Genomic DNA, 19,748 nt, shown 5'->3' with positions numbered 1-19,748 from the left:
ATGGGCTCACATAGTCCAACCTGATTCTAGCACAGCATGGATCAGCCCACTAAGAGGGTCATTAATCAAGCATGGTCAACCCACTAGTACGGTTTTTAACCTGGACCAATCACTGAACCGGCCAGGTCGTACGGAGTAGTTTCCTTGTAACTATGTTGATTACCAACATACATGTTTGGTATAGTATTTTTAAGTTGTGGAAATGAGATCAATTAAGCATAAATGTCACTAATTGTTTGCTTACCAAGCTAAGCTTGGCCTAATGAGTAGGAATGTAGGAGAACATCTTTTAATCGGGATTATAGGTTTATTTCAATCCCCATTTGAGGAAGAGGATCTCCTTACCTCCTAGTCCTCAAATTGTCTAGCTTGCTAACTTTAAATGGGTTGATTTGTATGGGAAACTGGCCTGGTAAGACCCTTCTTCTTACCAAAAAAAATTATCATCGATGATGTTAGCATTACCCTTCCACCTTCCTACACATTCCTTTTCTAGAACCATACGAAATATGAACTTACATCCCATCCTAAAACCACCCGAATTAGCATATTAATCACCTCCAATATTATGTCCATTAACGTTTCAATTTATCTCCCATCCTAAAACCACCTGAACTAGCATATTAATTAATCACCTTCACCACTATGTCCATTAATGTTTCAATTTATTTCAGATCGATAAGAAGAGAATAAGGGACATTTGTTTTGAAGGTTATCCTACATATTTTACAGGGTTTTACCCCATAGGAAAATAAGTAGTACTCCGTAGTAATATAATTTGGTCTTTCTTATAAAAGGACTAGGCAAAAGTGAGTAAAATGGTTTGCTAAAATGGAGCCTTTTGTTCAAAAGGAAAACTAGAGATTCCCATGTACTCGGGTAGAGTTAAATTACAAGATTTTAAAGCTAGATTTGGAATTGTGGGAAGAGAAATACTTGCAACATAATTGTAACAAGCATCAAAGTCAAAAAGAAAGGTGGTCCATGAAGCGTGATAGAAGCTAAAGAACCACCGATTTGAAAATGCAAATATGGCTAAGCCAAAACCTAATTACGAAAAAAGAATCTTATTGTACTAAATTATAGATCATGCATCATACTAGATTGAATTTGCATGAGATTGATTAGGTCACATCTTTTGTTTATTTCAACTATTGCTCCTTGAAAAAGGATTTTGGTATTACATATTCTACTCTTTCCTCCCTTTTTAGGGTTTTTTCTTTTTAATAACTCCTCCGTTTTTAAAAAAATTACACCCAAAGAGGTATTCTTAAGTGGTTGGCCGGTGATTTAACTGGTAGATTGATTATAGAGTGAAACATTTAATAAATTAACAGGTTATTGGGTATGGCTAGTACGTACGGAGTAGTATTTTAAATGTTTTCCTAGCACAAGACGTAAAAAATCATCTTTAAAATCATAAAACAACATATAGTATCTCTGAACTATAGAAAAAGTAATCTCGCTTATTAACTCTTACCGGATTTTCAAGTGGAGATATTCTCAAGTCACCTAGAGTAACTAGTTCAGCTAGCTAAGACTAGTAATCTAGTATTCATAGTTGCAATCAGCAAACAGTATGGCATTACCTTTAGAAAAATTTACCTCTTACACAAATTAAAGTGAAGATCAAAGTCATCAAACTTTCCAATCATTTGCTAAAAGTTCAACTTTGATTATTTAGACCCAAAAAAAGCTCATAGATTAGAGAATCAAAAAACAAGAGTCAATAGCTTTTTTTCCTACAATTGACAAAGCAGCTTTTTCAATCAACCAACCACTCTTACAAGCAGCTTAGCTCTATATATATTGCAACCCAACCACTCACAAATCCTCTCTTCTTCATCTCTAACCGTTGACTCTATCCCATCAACGGCTAATATTTCATGTACGTATCAACCATTATTGTCAAAGCTACATCAACATCACATATCTTCATGGCACATGCAAAATGCTTCACCTAATTAGGAATTCCTTCTTCAATTTTGCTGGTACACATCACTATTAATCCAACAACATTATCGGTTCCTTGTAACACATGAGAGAAGAAAAAATTAAAAGACGGCCTACAGAATCCAATCTCTACTCTTTTTTCATACTTAAATATCACGTATTATATCACCAAATACGATTTTAGATATGCCGCGAATAATTAATGACTTTACACTATCACTAAAGAACTGGCTAAAGTGACTCATGCTCCTAAGAAAATTTCATTATTACTAAATACAAATGGTTTCAATGTCAATAAAATTTAGTTTTTGATTTACTCGAGTCTAATTATAAATTGCTTGTGAAGGATAAATAAGATAATTCAGTTTGTGATTTTACATGATGTTTACATATCATTATATTTGATGTCACCTAAAGTGAAGCCACTAATTTACGCATTACTCTTGGATGATCATTTACGACACCAACATAGTAAATATGTGTGGTTATGCTATCAATGCTAGGTAAAGTTTGTAATTTTTTGAAGTTTGTACATGATTAGAGAAATAAATATTTGATTAGCAGTATATTAGGTAAAGTTTAATTTGTAGTACGAAGGATACCTACCCTATAAATATAATAATACAAGTAGATACTTCGCAAAATGCAACAGAACAAACCTTTCTTTTTTTTTTTTTCCTTTTTTTTTAAGTGTTGAAAGAATGATAATAGCCCACTGATAATGATATCCAGATCAAAAGGCTAATTAATCTTTCCTTCAACAACCTCCATTTAGATGAAAACGACATTAATATAATAGTAATTCATCATAATCAATTATTTATTACTTTTAATTTTTATATAAAAAAAAATTCCAAGTTTGTAACATATTTCTTGTCTTGTTGAGAAAACATGCAAAATCCCATGTGAAGTGCATAAGCCCACATTAAGTAATTGGGTCCAGTCGTCGAAGCTGCATATCCTAGATTTTGTCCCAAACTCTGTATCACATATTTTTTTAAAATAAAATATTTGAAAAAATCTTATCAGGAAGTGGAGTATATAAATTCAGATAAGAGTTCATAAGTTTATATTTCATACTTCGTATATGATAAGATAATTTATCATAATTAGTAATAAGTTTAAGACTAATAAAATAAGTGAAATTCAGTTAAAATGTACACTGCATTTTCAAATTACTAAAGTAACAATACTCGTAACGACTATTACTAATAACCGTTTCACCCAAAAAAAAAAAAAAAAATAAATAAAATAAAATAAAAACAACTATTACTAATAACCGTAGAAAGCACCTTCTATCTCACCATACAAAACAATGAAGAGGGAAATAGGCAAAGTTTTGTTGTACTAGGTAACTCAAAAACGATGTAAAGTGAAGACTTACTATTTCCCAAAATGGAAGGGTGAGAAAGGGGGGGCCTGGCTGCTTGTTTGAAAGGGCATACCGCATAAGGCAGATTAGATCCCCCTTCTCTTCTTTGTGCTTATCATGTAAGGAAGATAAGCACAAAGCCAGCTATGCATTAATTGACAACTTGACAACTTCCCATACAATACCATTGCTTCCATTTATAAGGAATCTTCATTAATTACGGAGAATGTCACGTCTCTACTTATGGAGCGATAGTGTTACCCCTTTAACACCATGTTTGATCAAATCCCGACTACATCATTGTAACAATAGTTGAATGATGGTTATGATTGTTTAGTTACAAATTACAATGATTGTCTTCAAAAGAATAACAATTGTATAATCATATACTTTGTTAATAAATAATGCTTAATAATCTAGTTGGAGTAAACAAGGTGCGGAATATAATACCGAGTAGTATCACAACAAATTGTAAAGAAGATTACAGGTAGATGGAATAAAGTTCAAGCCATCCAAAATACAGCAAGAGAACAAGTGGGACAGAGGAACAAAGCAACAAAAGGATTCAAACTTATCAACTATACCAAGTTATAGTAGAAAATTTTGATATGTTTTCTAGAGAAATTTCGTGCCTACATACTAACATACATTTTCCTACCATCATAATCATGTAACAAATGTCACACAGTTCTAATACAGTTCATACTTCCATTATTATGCGAAAATATCTTCATGCAATTTGGCAATGCTAGTTTGTAACCATATAACAATGCTAGCTTCGAACACACACTTATCACTCGAGAAAGATTACATCCAGATTCGGACATTCATGTATAGCCAAATGGGGTCGCGATCGTGTTTAAGTAATGTGGATGGATTCGAGACAATGAGGAATAAGATTAGACTTAGAACCTCTGTGAAACTTCGGACTAAAACAACATTTTGCAACAATGTACTCTGCTAAAACAAAAGCACATGCATTATCGGAAAACAAAACAGATTACGACTATGAAGTGTATAGGTCATGTTGTACACATAAAGGGTCATATAGAGCAAACAAGAGATTGTGAACAAGAAACTTGGTGTTATTGAATGAATTGAACAGGGTATAATTGAATTGAAATGAAATAAACTGAAGTACTTTATTGAATTGGTTCGTTATTATGAATTTATATAACTATAAGGATCGTGTATAATTTTATTTTTTTTTCTCGATCACTACTATTGACACTACATGAGGAGACTCCGAATGACAAACTGCTCAATGAGAGCTAAGAATTGTAGTAGACATACAGAGAGCAATCTTTGGCTGGACGAGTTTTAATCCTCGCTCTTTAATTTGAATCTGTCTCCACTTCCACATTCGCAACCATAACCACATTGTCTTTCGCTCCTTGTGTATAAATGCTATAAGCAACACTCTTTCTTCGATTTTGATTTCTATCTTCGAGGTCTCCTTCATGTTTGATCGATTAATCTTCCTCCCAAAATATTTACTCAAATTCAAGGACGGCCAAAATTGCTGTTTAATTAAAGAAGAACAAGAAGAAAACTAGTTTTGCTTTCGCCAACGCTGCTGCTGCCGCCTATACAGAGAAACTGCAAGCAAAGGACACTGGATCATAGCACGCAATGCCTATAACCCAGAATCCTCTAACAAACACAATGTACAATGACTGACTGACTGAGAAGTTGATTTTAAACAAAAAAAACTGATCCAATATTTCCTCCAAAAGCTTCGTAAAATCTCTACATAACCTCCCCTCCTTTCTTCCACCAATCGAATCCGAATCGTAACACTCCAACCAATTTCTGCAACAACAACAGCAACATCAATATTATAAATCAAACACGAACACCAATTAAAAACAAAATCAAAATGCCAGTTCATTTTAACAACTTGAAAGCTCCACACCACTAACAAACATCATAATTTCACTAAGTATATAGTTATATACTATATTTGGTTGTAATTTGGTCAATTTGTTTAGTAGGGTAGTATATTAAGTTCACTTAAAGCACAAAGCTGTCCATTAATTTAGGCAGACAGTCTAGCAACTGATTACCACTTTTTCCTAGTCCTACCCAAAAAAAAAAAAAAAGAGCATGCTTAGAAACTTTTTACTCCCTCCGTCCCACGTTAGTTTTGACACTTATCACGACCCAACATACAAATTCAATGAATAAATAATAAAAAGCTAGAAAATCATACTTTGGCGAGAACATCAGCAATGGCCGTGACGGGATGCGTGGCAGCGACACACTCTCTCGGAGTTTCAAACAACGAGAGAGAAAATTGCTTATGAACAACACCCACATCGAAATAAATAACCCCAGAACTCGGAACATCTACTCGGATCCCTTTGACCGGAAACCATAAAAAGAGATCCTGAGCAGAAATCCCAGTCAAATTCCCGATCTGCCCGTAACTAATCTGACCGACAACATTCTTTTCATAGTGTATTTCACTCTCAAACTTGGCATCACAAGGTTGATCTAAATAAACTTCAAACTTTCCATCTTCGGAAACCGAAAAATTTGTAATCCCTTTAGGAAACAAACCCATGGGTAACCCTTCATCCTCCAAAACTTTGTATATCGACTTGGTATGTGAAATCATCTTCGTTGTCGCGGCCACCTCTGCTAATGTAATTACAGTAGCTATGAATATGAATATGAATAACCATGGTGTATAAATTTTGGGCATCTTTATTTATTATTGGGTGTTGTATAATACTGATAGTATCATATAATAAAAAATAAAAAATTAAAAGGTTTTTTTTTTAGGGTTTAAGGAAAATTTGAGGAGAGAGAAAAAACAGGGGAATGGAAAAATGGAGAAAAACAGGGGAAGAAAGGAGAGAAGAAGAGAAGGGGGAGGAGAGAGAAAGTTTTAGAGAGAGAAAGAGAGAGGATGTGCCAGCAAGAGTACAGAGGGGATTAGGAGAATGATCAATTATTGGTGGTGAATGTGGGACCCTTTTATAATTTGTCCAATCCTCTACGACGAGTTCCACAATATCTTTCCTGTTAACCTACTGATTTTTGACACGTGTATTTTGAGGTATTTTGTGATTGTGACGAGGATATTAATTCGGTGACAAGTGGTTACCTGTTTTGATGACGTTGGTAAATGCTGGGATTTTTTGGCATTTATCTTTTTTTTTTATTGCGGGAATAATCGAGTTGGAAATTGCTTCTCAAAAAAAAAAGTTGATTTATTTTTTTTAACGTGGGAATAATCGAGTTGGAAAATGGCTTGTCAAATATAAAGGGATTTTATTTTTAATGTAATTATCTAGTTGGAAAAGGCTTCACAGAAAAAAAAAAAAAAAAGGAAAATTATTTCTTTTTGGGAAAAAATTTTGGGATTTGGGTGAGAAAAACAGAGTGATTACAGGTGTAATTTACGGCGTTGACAGATGGATCCAAGGCATAATTATATTATTGGACTTTAAATTGTTTTTGTCTTGTTTGCTTGTGTTTGTCAATGAGCATTATTAGCTGCATATTTATTGATGGCATTCGAATGTGATGTAGTTTATTATCAAGGTTTGATATTATTAATATATGGCATTCAAATGTGATGATGTTTATCTAAGTCACCCATTTCCTGTCAACAAAAAAAAAGTCACCCAATTGAATGAGTAAAAATACTTAGCTTTATGATAAGCTTAAACGTTTTAATTCATACGTATATAAAAACAACATAAGCTCAAACTATTAAGAGTTTAGTTATCGCATTTGGGCCTGTTCACTTCATCTTAAGTTTATTTCAATTCAGTTCATTTCAGCTCCAATCAGTTCAGTTCGGTTCAATTCAGCTCCTAATTTCTTTCTCTCATAAAACATTCATTTTAGCTCTATTCAATTCAGTTCAACTCAGTTTAGCTCCAATCAGTTCAATTTAGTTCAGTTCAACTAGCTCCTAATTTCCCTCTCTCATAAAATATTCATTTCAGCTCTATTCAGTTTAGTTCAGCTCAGTTTAGCTCCAATTAGTTCAGTTCAGCTCAGTTCAATAATGTAAATAGACCCTTTCACTCAAAAAAGTACCAATAAATTTGTCAAATATATGCTTCTATATATAATCTTAAAGAAATGCTTTGCTTCCTTTTTAAGGTGACAATTCATAGCAACAATATTTTGGAGACACCTAAATTTTCCAATAAGAGTGAAACTTGTACATATATAGTGAAAGACATTTATTGAAAATGAGTATGTGATCTTTATACAAAATCTTAACACAAGTCTTCGACTCGTCCTCTAAACTGTAAGCATTTGCAAAATGAGATTTTGCAAATCATTAATTAATCTCAAAATCTATTTATTAATCGCGTTAATGGTAGTCATTTTAAGGAAAAACAACTTAAAATACAATTTAAACACGTAGTCATGCGTCAATCTTGGTGACATGAGATAATCAATACGGAATAGTAATACTCAAATATACAAAATGATCCAGTACTCTATTTGCTTCCTTATGGCGAAACCATATTCTATTGTACGACTTTGTCAAATAAAAATTTATTGTCCTTCGTAATTAGTTGAATGATTGATAAAACCAATCAAATCCTAAAAATACTAGTCTGAATTTTATAATCATCCCTTTCAATCCAAATATTTGAATTTACCAATTCCTTTGCCTACAAGAAACTACTTCATACTATTATAAAGAAAATGATGTATTATTTGATATAAAATCAATAAACTTTTAGTTGAAAATAGTAGTGAAAAATTACTTGTGTTTCTCCTGACTCTCAAGCGTTAATCTACGTTCTTAAGCCAAATAACCTAAATGAGGTGTGAAATAAAGAAAAAATAAAAAATGAATATGAGCAAATCATCGTATTCCTTTTCAGAGGTGGGGAGGGTAGAGAGAAAGAGCATGTGAGGACAGGGAGGACGAGGGCGTGAAAATAATGATGATTTTGTCTTGACATAATACATTGTATAACCCTTTTTTTTTATATATAAACATGCAATTTGACAATATATACTCAAATAAATACCCTTTAAGATTAAATGATTATTTTACTCTAAAATGATTTGTCAGATGTTGCCAATTAGCAAACTAATATGAAATTAGCCAATAGGAGCTGGTTCAACACTTCCAACTTCTGAATTCGTCAACTCTGTTTTTGATAATAACATATTTATGGAATAATAATACATTAATACTAAACTAATCAATATTCTTAGATATATTCCTATTTCCTAGTAGTATGTGATACTCTGTATTAAACAAATAAACATAGTGTACTATTGATAATAAAATCACAAGACCTTGGTATGTGATAGGTATGATATAATAATTCATGTAACATCTTGAGGTTGTAAACAATTTAATCTTAGCATGTGGAATTTGGTCAACACTTGGATACTTCAATGGCTAATAGTAGTAATGTAAGAACCCTATCATATACAAGTATATTTTAGGGTTCAAGGTTTGAACCTTATTAGAGCGTTGTACTATGTTTATAGAAAAAAAAAAACACTTCAGTAACAATTTAGTACTATAATAAAACACATCAATAATATTTAATTATTTTTTAGTTGGATTTGAAATGGTGTGTTTAAAAGATTTCCTTTTCAATTTTTTTCTAGCCTCATTATTTTCATAATGTAGCATTTGATTTTTCCTTTTTTGGAAAAATTGAAAAAAATAATCTCACATTTGCTTAATCTGCTTAAAATGAGCCAACTTTTGAGTATTCTGGGAACAAGCCAACTTTTGCCCCCTATTTTCTCAAAACAAGCCCTTAATCGATTTTATAATTTGGTTACTAGAGGTGAGCAAAAATTCAGGGTACCCTGACCTTGAACCGAAACCTGCTCGAAACTGCAGGTTTTAGAACCGGAACTTGTAAATCAGGTTCCGATTCCGAGTAATAAAATTGGGAACCTGTAGCAACAGGTTCCGGTTCCGGGTAATAAAATTGGGAACCTATAGCAACAGGTTTCGATTCCGGGTAATAAAATTTTGACTCAGAACTGTAGGGTACCCTGTTAGTATATATTTCTTATAGGGTACAAGAAACCAAAACCTATCATTTAAACTCAAGTATAAAGACCCTATATCAAAATTGTATAAAAGCCATTACCTACCCCTCTCCCTCCTCTAATTCATTTTTCATCTTACTCTTAAAGGTTTAATTAATGATATTAATATAAGTATTTGTAATTTTGTATTAAAAATTCTAGAAAATCAAGTAACTTTGAAATTCTAGAAATTCTAGAAAATCAACTTACTTTGAAAGACAAGGTACCCTGTTCCAGAACCGGAACCTGTAGGTTCCGGTTCCCAATTTTTAGGAACCTGTTGAACAGGTTCCGGTTCCTATTTTCAGGAACCTATTGCAACAGGTTCCGGTTCCGGGTCCTAAAATTTTTACAGGGTACCCTGCTACGTTCACCCCTATTGGTAACTGGTTTTAGAAGGTGACTTGCCACGTGTCACCTTCTAATTGATCCTATTTTTATTTAATTAAAAAAAAAATCAGAACCCCTTCCCTCTTCCCCGACTACTGTAACCACACCCTTCCCTGCCGGAGCAACCCATTCCTTTTCGAGGAACAAGCTCCTACCACCCCCTCCCCCACCAAATGGCAGCTACCACTCCCTTCCTCGTCGAAAATCAGCCGCTACCACCCCCTTCCCTGAGTTCTTCTCGTACTCCAAGGTGGGTTTAATTGGGACTTTCGCGGGTAATGTGGAGTGGTTTTCGATCCAATTGGGTAAGGATGGGTGGGGTTTTGGTTCGACGCAGCTGGTTTCGGGGATGAGATTTCGATGGAGTGGTGGTCGGGTGAGAGAAGGTTGGATTTCAGTTAGGTGGGGATAGGGTTCGATTAAAGGGGACGTGGCCTATGGGGGTCAGTAGTAGGGCCATGGGCGGTGGGGATTTGGTCCGATGCAACGTGTTTGGAGGTTGGCTGGTGTTTCGCGCAGTTGAGTGGTGGTCAGGTGAAAAGTGGTGGTTCGATTAAGGGAGGCTTTGTGGTAGGGGTTAGTGGTGGGCTGGGGTGGTGAATCTGGTGATAATAAATAAAAATAATAAAATGGGATTGTGAATAGTTTGTGTACCTAATTTTGTATATAATTTGTTATATATACCTGAGTTGAAAAACAATCATCAAAATGAGAACAAATACTAATGAATATACGGAACTTTTCATAAATTAAGTCTTATCACAATTGCATTTGTTTATATACAATAAATACAAATGACACCAAATTTTAATTTTCTAGTATACGTTAAAAATGAAAATAGAAAGAGAAAGAGAGAATAAGCGGCCCAGTTGTGCGGCGTAAATAGCTGGGCATCAGAGAATACACCATGGATTTGGTTGACAGAGGCCCATGTGAGGATAACTGCCACTGTGCTTATCGATGCTTACCTAGCTTGGCTACCTATATAAATGGACATTAAGGACATCAATTAGGAAGGATATTTTATTATTGATTAATAAAAGCGTCTTCAATGATAAGTAATTGCCATGTCACATACGTAGTTATTCGATTTATTCCTCTTTCTAACTTTGTACTCCGATGATTAAACACAATGGAGTAGCTTGCTAATTAACTTTTTGCCAACCAAATTAGTTTGTCAAAGCCAATATGCATGGCTAGCTTAATTTCCCGCTTCAACTCTAATGGTCAAACAAGCTGCTTGGACCTTCTAAATAAATTAGAGCAAGTATTTAGCTATATCAGAGATGTTCTAATGATTATACACAGTGGCGACTAGTGAGGTTCCTTTTCTAGATTACGCAATTAAAAAAAAAAAAAAAAAGAAGAAGAAAATGTCAATTAGGGTTTATTCAATTTACCTTATTTTTACTTATTAAAGGTCTTAAAAGTTTAAATATGTTCAATTTGATTATCCAAATTCAGATACAACTAAGTAAAAAGTCAATAAGCTTTATTAAGTTCAATTAAGTAAAATCAGATAAATAAAACACACTATCTATAGAAGCAGCACGAGTGTATAATGTACGGAGTAATTCAATTTTAAAATATATGTCAAGACAGTTAATGGTATTTTAATGCCATATCAAAATTGTACTACGTATAATATTTCAGGTAGATAATATGGACTTGTGGAGTATAAATGTACTACGCGTAATATTTCAGGGATGGCCAAAATATAAAAGCGTTGGGCTGTGTTGCACAAACTCATGTGACGTGGGCCGGACTGGAATTTGTTTCAATTTAGTCAACAGTTGTCTTAGTTAATGCTCTGACAATGAATGTAACATTTTTAATAAAAAATAAAAAAAGAAAAAAAAGAATGTAATACTTCGTACAAAATTACAAGCCCTAATAATTTTATAGTGGAAAAAGAAAAGAAAATAAAATAACATAAAAGTTTTAGTGTGATACTTTTTTTTTTTTTTTTTTTTTTTTTTTACATCACTTGGTGATGTGCAGAGTGCAATATAATTCGTATAATCGGTCTTGTGTCTGGTTGACCACACTGTGTGACCATTTATAAAAGAATAAAATAACCTCTATAACACTGATCAAATAACCCCTATAACACTGACCGAATAACTCCTATAACACTAACGAAGTAACCCCTGTAACACTGACCGAGTAACTCCTATAACACTAACGAAGTAACTCCTTTAACACTGACCAAGTAACCCCTATTACACTAACGAAGTAGCCCATATATTGGATGACCACACTGTGTGGCCAGCCACATATAAGACTTTGTGTACTTCGTAACATTGTGAGTGGGTGAATAATTTATTACTCGTATAATAAAAGTAAGATGAGAACCATGAAAAAGAAAGTATGTGAGAGAGAATAAATATTTTTATTATTTGAGTGGAGATTATAGAAGATAGAGAAATGGTAAAGTAATTTGAATGAGGTTTAAAGTAAGAGAGACAAATAATAATAATAATAATAATAATAATAATAATAATAATAATAATAATAATAATAATAATAATATAGTTTAAAATTACATAGTATCAAATATAAAAGTGATGCATTAAAAAAAAAAAAAAAAAAACGGAGCGAGTAAATTTCAATTAGGGAATTTCAGTGCTCGTACTGAACTAAGTTGCTTATTAGCGTATAGGTAAATTTTTTTAGCTTGTGATTTACATTACCCTACAATTAATAAATTTTCCAAGGTACAAAAATTTATGTCTGTTTTTCCAAAACAAACTAGCGTTTTGGCCCGTTCGATGCACGGTTTATTATTTAGGCTATTTTTCTTGAAATGTATTGTATATTTGTGTTATACGCGTCCGTATTGGTTTGAAATTTAGTTAGGTATATATAGATGGATATTGTGGGGTATCAAATGACACATTGGGTTTAGGTTGTGTTTTAAGTTTAGGAGATGTAAAGACTTTTCTTGTTTATGTAATGTGCACTAATTAGTTTAACTTTAATTTATTATGTTGGAAATGAAACACTTCATTTTCTTAATTAAATTTAATTTGCAAGTTTCGAAATGCACAAAAACTTAAACATTATTTTATTTTTTATATTAAAAAGGAATATTAAAAGTAAAGAGTAAGAAAGATGACATGTGGCATATGAGTGATTATGGTGACATGTGGCTTAGTATAGATTTGTGGTTTGTGTTTTTAAATACTAATAAAGTATAGAGTATAGATAGATTCTTTTTACTCTTCCAATCTTTTTGTTATTTTTGATACTAAGAATATGAAAGGGCATGTTGTGTACTCCGTCGTCCTTTTGTTAGAGTCCCAATTCTTTTAATTATGTGAATAATAAATGTTAAAAATAGGTCTCTGTTTCAGAGACGAGGGAGTATTACTTAACGGTGTAAGTTGACAAATCACTTCACGTGAGTGTCCACTAATAATCTTGTTTCATTCAAAGAAATTTTTCAATATATCTTTGCTATAAATAGTAAGCCACTACTTGGGTATCTAGAGATGCCTTGGTTGTTTTCATGGACCACTAAAAAAGTTTTAATTGATAAATATTGTTCATTGATTGACAAGTTGAAAATATCGTAAGTTTGTAATATTACCTATTTATATTAGTTGGTTTGGTTACTTATCAAACCCTAGCTAAATATGATACAATACTATTTGTTTGTTTGTTTGGTTCCCACCCCCCCCCCCCCCCCAATTTTTTTAAGAAAAAATTGTTTCCATTTGTTACTATTAACTAATTAGGAATGTCAGCAACCTTACAATTTCATTAATCATAATTTGTCAAGTAAAATACTTTAGGGATGCAACCTTGGACAAGCCATAAGGTCATATCACTCATATCATATGAGTATGTGCTTATCCACCTCAAACCCAAACTAAAGAAACCACTAACCAAATCTGAACCAAATCTAAACAATTTATATTTAATTCAATTCAAGTCTTTTATCTTTTTTTGTACAAACATCAAATTTTACCTTACACTCATTTTTTTTTCCAACACGATCCGCAACCAAACTTAACACATTAACCCAAATTGCCACCCCTAAAATCCCCACACCTTAAAAAGAGGTCAATAAAGAGTTGGATCAAACCATAAAAAAGGATAAAGCGAGTTTGATCAACACCGTAAAAGCAAAACACAAGCTTAAGTAAATTCAAAAAGCCACAAATCAATGATCATCTTCTCTATTCTTTCTCAATCTCACCCATTATATAAAATCCAAAAGGGCCCCATTTCTCGAAATCCCAGAAATTTTGGGACCCATTTGCTGACGAGTTGGAAGACTCCTTTGCTGCATTTCCATGGCCACTTTCCATGTCAATGTTCTCTGCATCTCATTACTCCACTTTCCCAAGTTTTATCCTCCATTTTCTCTCTCCTCTTTCAGTTGAATCTGTTGTAGAGAGAGAAAACTAAACAAGAGAGAGAAATGCCCTGTTTTGCTAAATTATGGGGCGTTAATCTATCAATTTGCTTGTTATGGTTGCTTAGATCCTGCTATGGTGAAGACCCATATGTGTTTTATGATTGGAGAGTTTCGTATGCTACTGCTTCTCCTCTAGGAACTAAACAGCAGGTTCTGGGTTTCTTTCTTTCTCCCTTTTTCTGGGTTTATGTTGTTGATTTTAAATGCTTTATTGCTTGATTTATCTTTCTGGGTTGTAAGTGTCGGTGGGTGTAGATAGGTTCAAAGTTCAATAATGTAGACAGGATTTGATCCCGCTTTTCGGGTGGAGTACCTGTAGACTTTACCAACTAAGCTAGTTGACAATCTGACATGAAGGATGCATAATATGTTTAGTTGTGGTAGTTTGTTCATGGTTGGGTTGAAAAAGAGGATGATTTTGCTTACTATAATTGCTAATTTGGAAATTGACAATTTGGGTTTGTTTTTAATCTTGAAATAGTTAAGTTGCCTTTTTTTAGAATGAGGTCTTTTTGCTTGCTTTTTACTCCTGATTTCATGATGATTAAGCTGCATTTCCTGTAAAAATCTGCTGAATAACTGTAGTGGTACCAAATTTTAGTTTAAAGCAACTTTTGGAAACTTGAACAGTTGAACCAGGCAACCATACAATTAGATTCTGCTTGATGGCAGGACCTTGGTGTTTGTGCAGTAATATTTTTACTTTTCTTAAATACTCGGAGATTGGGATTGTTGCTTATTATGGAGTAAAGAGTTAAGATTGATGCCCAAATTAGAATAAATAATGTGAATATGTCATGGAATTCCGTTTTACTCGGTCCTAGAGCATCGGATATTTCTAGTGCGAAACTATAAGCATCTAGTCCTTTTTGATGGAGAATGTATTGTGTCGCTAAAGTCCAAACACACGGCTTTGGAAGGCGAAATGGTTTCAGAACAAAGAGAAACCCTAGAATTGGAATTCAGTCACAAACTCACAATAGCTATGGACATTATTTTTTTGTCAATTAAGACTATGTTTATCGTTCCGCCTTCCTTGTAAAGTAGTTTTGAGTGGTGCATAGATCCATTAAATCGTTCAACAACCTAGAGTCCTAGACTTTAGTTTATTTTAGAACATGGAAGCCAAAGTTTACAGTTTATAAACATCCTGCTTCATGTTGAAGCTCTGTCCATCATCCATCTTCTATTGGGCATTTGACTGTATGTTGTGGCACAATTTCTTTATGATTGTGAATTCTATGGTTTATATAAGAGCAATTTTGCATTCTGTGCTGCTGTGTTATACTATGCTACAACTGATTTCGGGTTGTTCATTTTGACTGAATTTGAATTATATGCTGTGGATTGAACTTATTAGACCTGATTATAACTTCTCAACTTAGCCTACTAGAACTTATCTAAAATTTTTGTTCTGAAATAACTTTAAAATTATTTGAACAGAATACACCCTCAATATGGTACTAGTAAGAACAGTAACAAGCCGTGACCCTGTTTTGTGTCCATCATGAGGAGAGAAGCTCGATTTATACTCGTCTTGAATTTAAATTCTCTTGCTTTGTAGGTTGAATTTATATTTTCTTTTAGGCCTTCTGCAGCCCTTCTATCTCCATTCACATTGGAACTTCATAAGTAATTTATAGCTATTAGATGAGATTCTAAACTTGTGTATATTGAATCATCAACCAGGTTATTGCTGTCAATGGGCAATTTCCAGGACCAACTCTCAATGTTACGACTAATTGGAATGTCGTCGTGAATGTTAGGAATGACCTTGATGAACCACTGCTTATAACTTGGTAAATTTCAATGATTTGAGGGATGATCAAATTCGGCAATCTTGACAGTTGGCACTTGATATAAGATCTTTTAATATGCTTAGGCAAATGCAGGGCTGGTGTACAGCAGAGGAAAAATTCTTGGCAGGATGGCGTCTCAGGGACAAATTGTGCTATCCCCGCTGGCTGGAACTGGACATATGATTTTCAAGTTAAAGATCAGATAGGGAGTTTCTTTTACTTCCCATCCCTTAACTTTCAGAGGGCTGCTGGTGGGTACGGAGGAATAACAATAAACAACAGGAAAATTATCCCAATACCTTTTGGGGCCCCTGATGGAGACATCACTCTTTTAATAAGTGATTGGTATATAAAGAGTCATAAGGTAATTGTGAGCTTCTATGCCCATTATCTAGTGGCAGAAGCTGATTATTTATCAAATTTGGTGAATTTAAATATTTTCATTGGGATATCAGGAACTTCGGAATGACCTTGAAGAAGGACATGACCTTGGTGCTCCTGATGGTGTGCTTTTCAATGGATTTGGTCCTTTTCGCTATGATACAAATCTTGTTCCTGAAAATGTCAATTTTCTATCGGTATATGTTGATCCAGGTACAACTTTGCTATATAAATATAAGTTTTTGTGGTAAACTGATGAATCCTTGAATCAAATCATTATTTATTCATTGGATAGGAAATCGCATGCCAATGTTTCAAGTTTCTGACCTGCACAGAGCTATCCCCTTCTCCTACATGAGAGATTACTTTCTTTGAGAAAATGCCCTGCTTCATCTTTTTTTTTTTTCTTTTTTTTATTGAAACAGGAAAGACTTATCGTCTTAGAGTGTCAAATGTCGGTATCTCTACCAGCTTAAATTTCAGAATCCAGAATCACAATCTAATTCTTGTTGAGACTGAAGGGTCATACACAGTTCAGCAGAAATATACGGATTTGGATATTCATGTTGGCCAGTCTTACTCATTCTTAGTCACCATGGATCAAGATGCCACAAGCGATTACTACATTGTTGCCAGTCCTCGGTTTGTGAACTCTTCTTCCAGGGGCAAAGCTGCTGGTGTTGCTCTCTTGCGCTACTCCAATTCTCAGGGACCCGTTTCAGGTCCTCTTCCAGATCTTCCTAATGGTTTAGACCCATCTTACTCTATGAATCAAGCAAAATCCATAAGGTTGTTATAAAGTGCAACTCTGCTATCAGTAGTATTTTTTATCTTAAAGTTGCTGTCTGATTTTACGAAGTGTTGTTTGTGTGGTACAAGGAGACAATATACCTTTTTTAAATTCATTATTTTTCGATGAATATTGGATAGAAGGTCTACTCAATGGCTTGAGGTCAACTTTGCATAGTTAACAAATAATTTGAACTCGCTAATTCTGTGGTTTCCTTGTTAGTTAGATCATTCCATCTACTGTTTAGCTGAATGAATTTCAATGTTCTTTTAATGGCAGGTGGAATCTGACTGCAAGTGCTGCCCGTCCAAATCCTCAGGGATCTTTCAGATATGGCCAAATTACTGTCACAGATGTTTACGTTCTTGTTAGCAAACCTGCAGAGCTAATTGATGGGAAGTGGCATGCAACTCTCAATGGGTTATCCTACTTTACGCCTTCAACTCCTTTAAAGCTTGCACATCTATATAATGTACCAGGAGTGTACAAGCTTGATTTCCCAATCAAACCAATGAACAGACCTTCAAGGCTTGACACTTCATTAATAAATGCAACTTACAGAGGCTTTGTGGAGATTATACTTCAAAATAGCGGAACAACTGTTCAGACTTATCATTTAGATGGATATGCCTTCTTTGTTGTTGGGTAAGCTCAGAGCGCTAAATGTAGATATTTTTTTTTTTTACTCTGCACCCTTTGGAAGTTAAAGACGCAGCTTATGAAGTTCTCATTTAATTTGTTAGCATGGATTATGGGACGTGGACAGAGAATAGCAGGTCAATCTACAACAAAGATGATGCAGTGGCTCGTTGCACTACTCAGGTACTCATTCTATTTGGGTTATGTCGTATTATGTTTTGGACTGGTATTCTTTGTTGTGTCATGAGGTTGAGGCAAAGTCGACTAAGTCAAATGTCTTGGTTCATTGGGTTGGTTGTATAAAGGCTTAAGAATTAATATGTTGTTGCAATTTGAGTGATTGTGTCTTTGAATGGATGCTTCAGAGCTATGAAATAAAAGTACTTATTTCAAAAAATTTCTAAGATTCACAATTATGTGTTAGTGCAAATCATTATAATTGAACAAACTAATAGCCAAAGCTATCAGAGCAACCAAGGTAGGCCAAAAAGGAAATTTATTATATGGAGTATTTATTGGACAGTTGGTCACTAGACAACGTTGCCAGCAATTGTAGCAGTTTTTTCAAAATTATACTCCATGCAGTATAGGCTACTACAAGTTTCATATCTTGTTCCTTGCTCCTTGACTTATATCCCACATTCAGGTCTACCCCGGAGCATGGACTGCCATTATGGTTTCACTTGACAACTCCGGCATTTGGAATCTTCGTGCTGAGAACTTGAACTCCTGGTATTTGGGACAGGAGGTTTATATTAATGTTGATAATTCTGAAAAGGACAGTTCAGAGGTTCCTTTGCCAGATAACACAATCTATTGTGGCTTATTATCATCCTTACAGAGGTAAGACGTTATAAAATAAACTTTCCACCTCTGACCCATTCTCTCCCTTTCTCTTTTTTTGTCATTGGCCAAGTCCTTTCGAGTGTGAAATCCATTTAGAATGTTCTCTGAAGATAACATTAAACCATCACTGCCATTTGTTGATAACAAACTACAGTGATTATAATTGATCTAAAAAACAATGGTTTACTAATTTTTTTTTCTTACCACTTTCTACAAAACTGCAGGGATCAATCTCATAGGATAGACTTTTCGCGTATGCAGAAACTTGCATGTGTAAGCAGTACAACGCTGGTTGCTTTAGTTGTTTCACTTTTATGCTTCTTATTCTGATAACATGATTTAAGAAGAACATCATCATTCACATTTCACTATTAAATGAAGACGTGCGCCAAAGGTGCCTTCTCCGAGCCCAAGTCAAGATGTTGATAGGAGTCACATTGTTCTCATTATTCATTACATTAGCTCATTTTTGGAGGAAATATTATTCTTGTATAAACAGTAAGGTTACCATTTTTGCCTTTTAACCCTTAATTTAATAGACATTTTTACTTCTAACTATCTTGTTGTGTGATAGATTTAAGTAGGTGGATAACTACTTGGGGTGTGAATCTGATACGCAACAGATCTTCAGCTTCCTTAAACTAAAGTGTTAACTCTGTAAATGGCAAGCCTACTTCAACCTAGCATAGCAACTTATGGCATATGGTCATTTATGGCAGATAAGTAGAAAATGATTGTGCATTATTAGCACTTAGCTTTGGTTGTCTGAATACTATTACCAGCCCATGATTGATTTGATAGGTAAATGTGGAGAGTGTGAGGGGGTGATTGGCTTTTGAGGAGGTTGAATATGAGAAATTTTAAACCTGTCCAAGAAATTTGGTTGAATTAATTTCATGTAATGGTAAAGTAATTTGAAAATTTGTGTTCCCAATATTTGGGATTAATTTTCAGAAGGAAAGAGATCAAAAGGTACCCAATCCGTTTCTTATCTTCCCACTTAGAATCGTTTTGTGAGGCAAAATTGATTAAAGTGGGAAGAACAACCTAAAATGGAAAGACTGAAGGAATAGTAATGAAGATCCCCTTTTCGATACCAAGAGGGACTAA

General features: G+C 34.0%; 2 protein-coding genes across 2 annotated transcripts; one reads left to right on the top strand and one right to left on the bottom strand.

The window, feature by feature from the left end:
• Positions 1–4,437: 4,437 nt before the first annotated feature.
• LOC145567201 (uncharacterized protein At5g01610-like) lies at positions 4,438–6,288 on the bottom strand. Its single transcript, XM_081626446.1, has 2 exons — positions 5,538–6,288; positions 4,438–5,137 (listed from the first exon to the last, which is right to left on the bottom strand). Exons 1-2 carry the CDS (start codon positions 6,030–6,032, stop codon positions 5,075–5,077), a joined length of 558 nt encoding a protein of 185 aa, XP_081482572.1. The 5' UTR covers positions 6,033–6,288; the 3' UTR covers positions 4,438–5,074.
• A 7,677-nt stretch (positions 6,289–13,965) lies between these two features.
• LOC145568278 (monocopper oxidase-like protein SKU5) lies at positions 13,966–19,196 on the top strand. Its single transcript, XM_081627710.1, has 9 exons — positions 13,966–14,333; positions 15,873–15,982; positions 16,076–16,346; positions 16,438–16,576; positions 16,789–17,152; positions 17,433–17,798; positions 17,897–17,975; positions 18,439–18,635; positions 18,863–19,196. The coding sequence occupies exons 1-9, from the start codon at positions 14,187–14,189 to the stop codon at positions 18,966–18,968; spliced, it is 1,779 nt and encodes a 592-aa protein (XP_081483836.1). The 5' UTR covers positions 13,966–14,186; the 3' UTR covers positions 18,969–19,196.
• Positions 19,197–19,748: the final 552 nt, after the last annotated feature.

The sequence above is a fragment of the Chenopodium album genome, chromosome 11 (genome assembly GCF_948465745.1).
Source record: "Chenopodium album chromosome 11, dcCheAlbu1.1, whole genome shotgun sequence".
NCBI lineage: Eukaryota > Viridiplantae > Streptophyta > Magnoliopsida > Caryophyllales > Amaranthaceae > Chenopodium > Chenopodium album.
This window is presented reverse-complemented; position numbering and strand designations above follow the sequence as displayed.

Coding starts and splice junctions, on each gene's coding strand:
- LOC145568278 (XM_081627710.1), top strand. CDS start 14,187: ATGCCCTGTTTTGCTAAATTATGGGGCGTTAATCTATCAATTTGCTTG. Junction 15,983..16,075: donor GAACCACTGCTTATAACTTG/GTAAATTTCAAT, acceptor AGGCAAATGCAG/GGCTGGTGTACAGCAGAGGA. Junction 17,976..18,438: donor TGGCTCGTTGCACTACTCAG/GTACTCATTCTA, acceptor TCCCACATTCAG/GTCTACCCCGGAGCATGGAC.
- LOC145567201 (XM_081626446.1), bottom strand. CDS start 6,032: ATGCCCAAAATTTATACACCATGGTTATTCATATTCATATTCATAGCT. Junction 5,138..5,537: donor TTGCTGATGTTCTCGCCAAA/GTATGATTTTCT, acceptor TTGTTGTTGCAG/AAATTGGTTGGAGTGTTACG.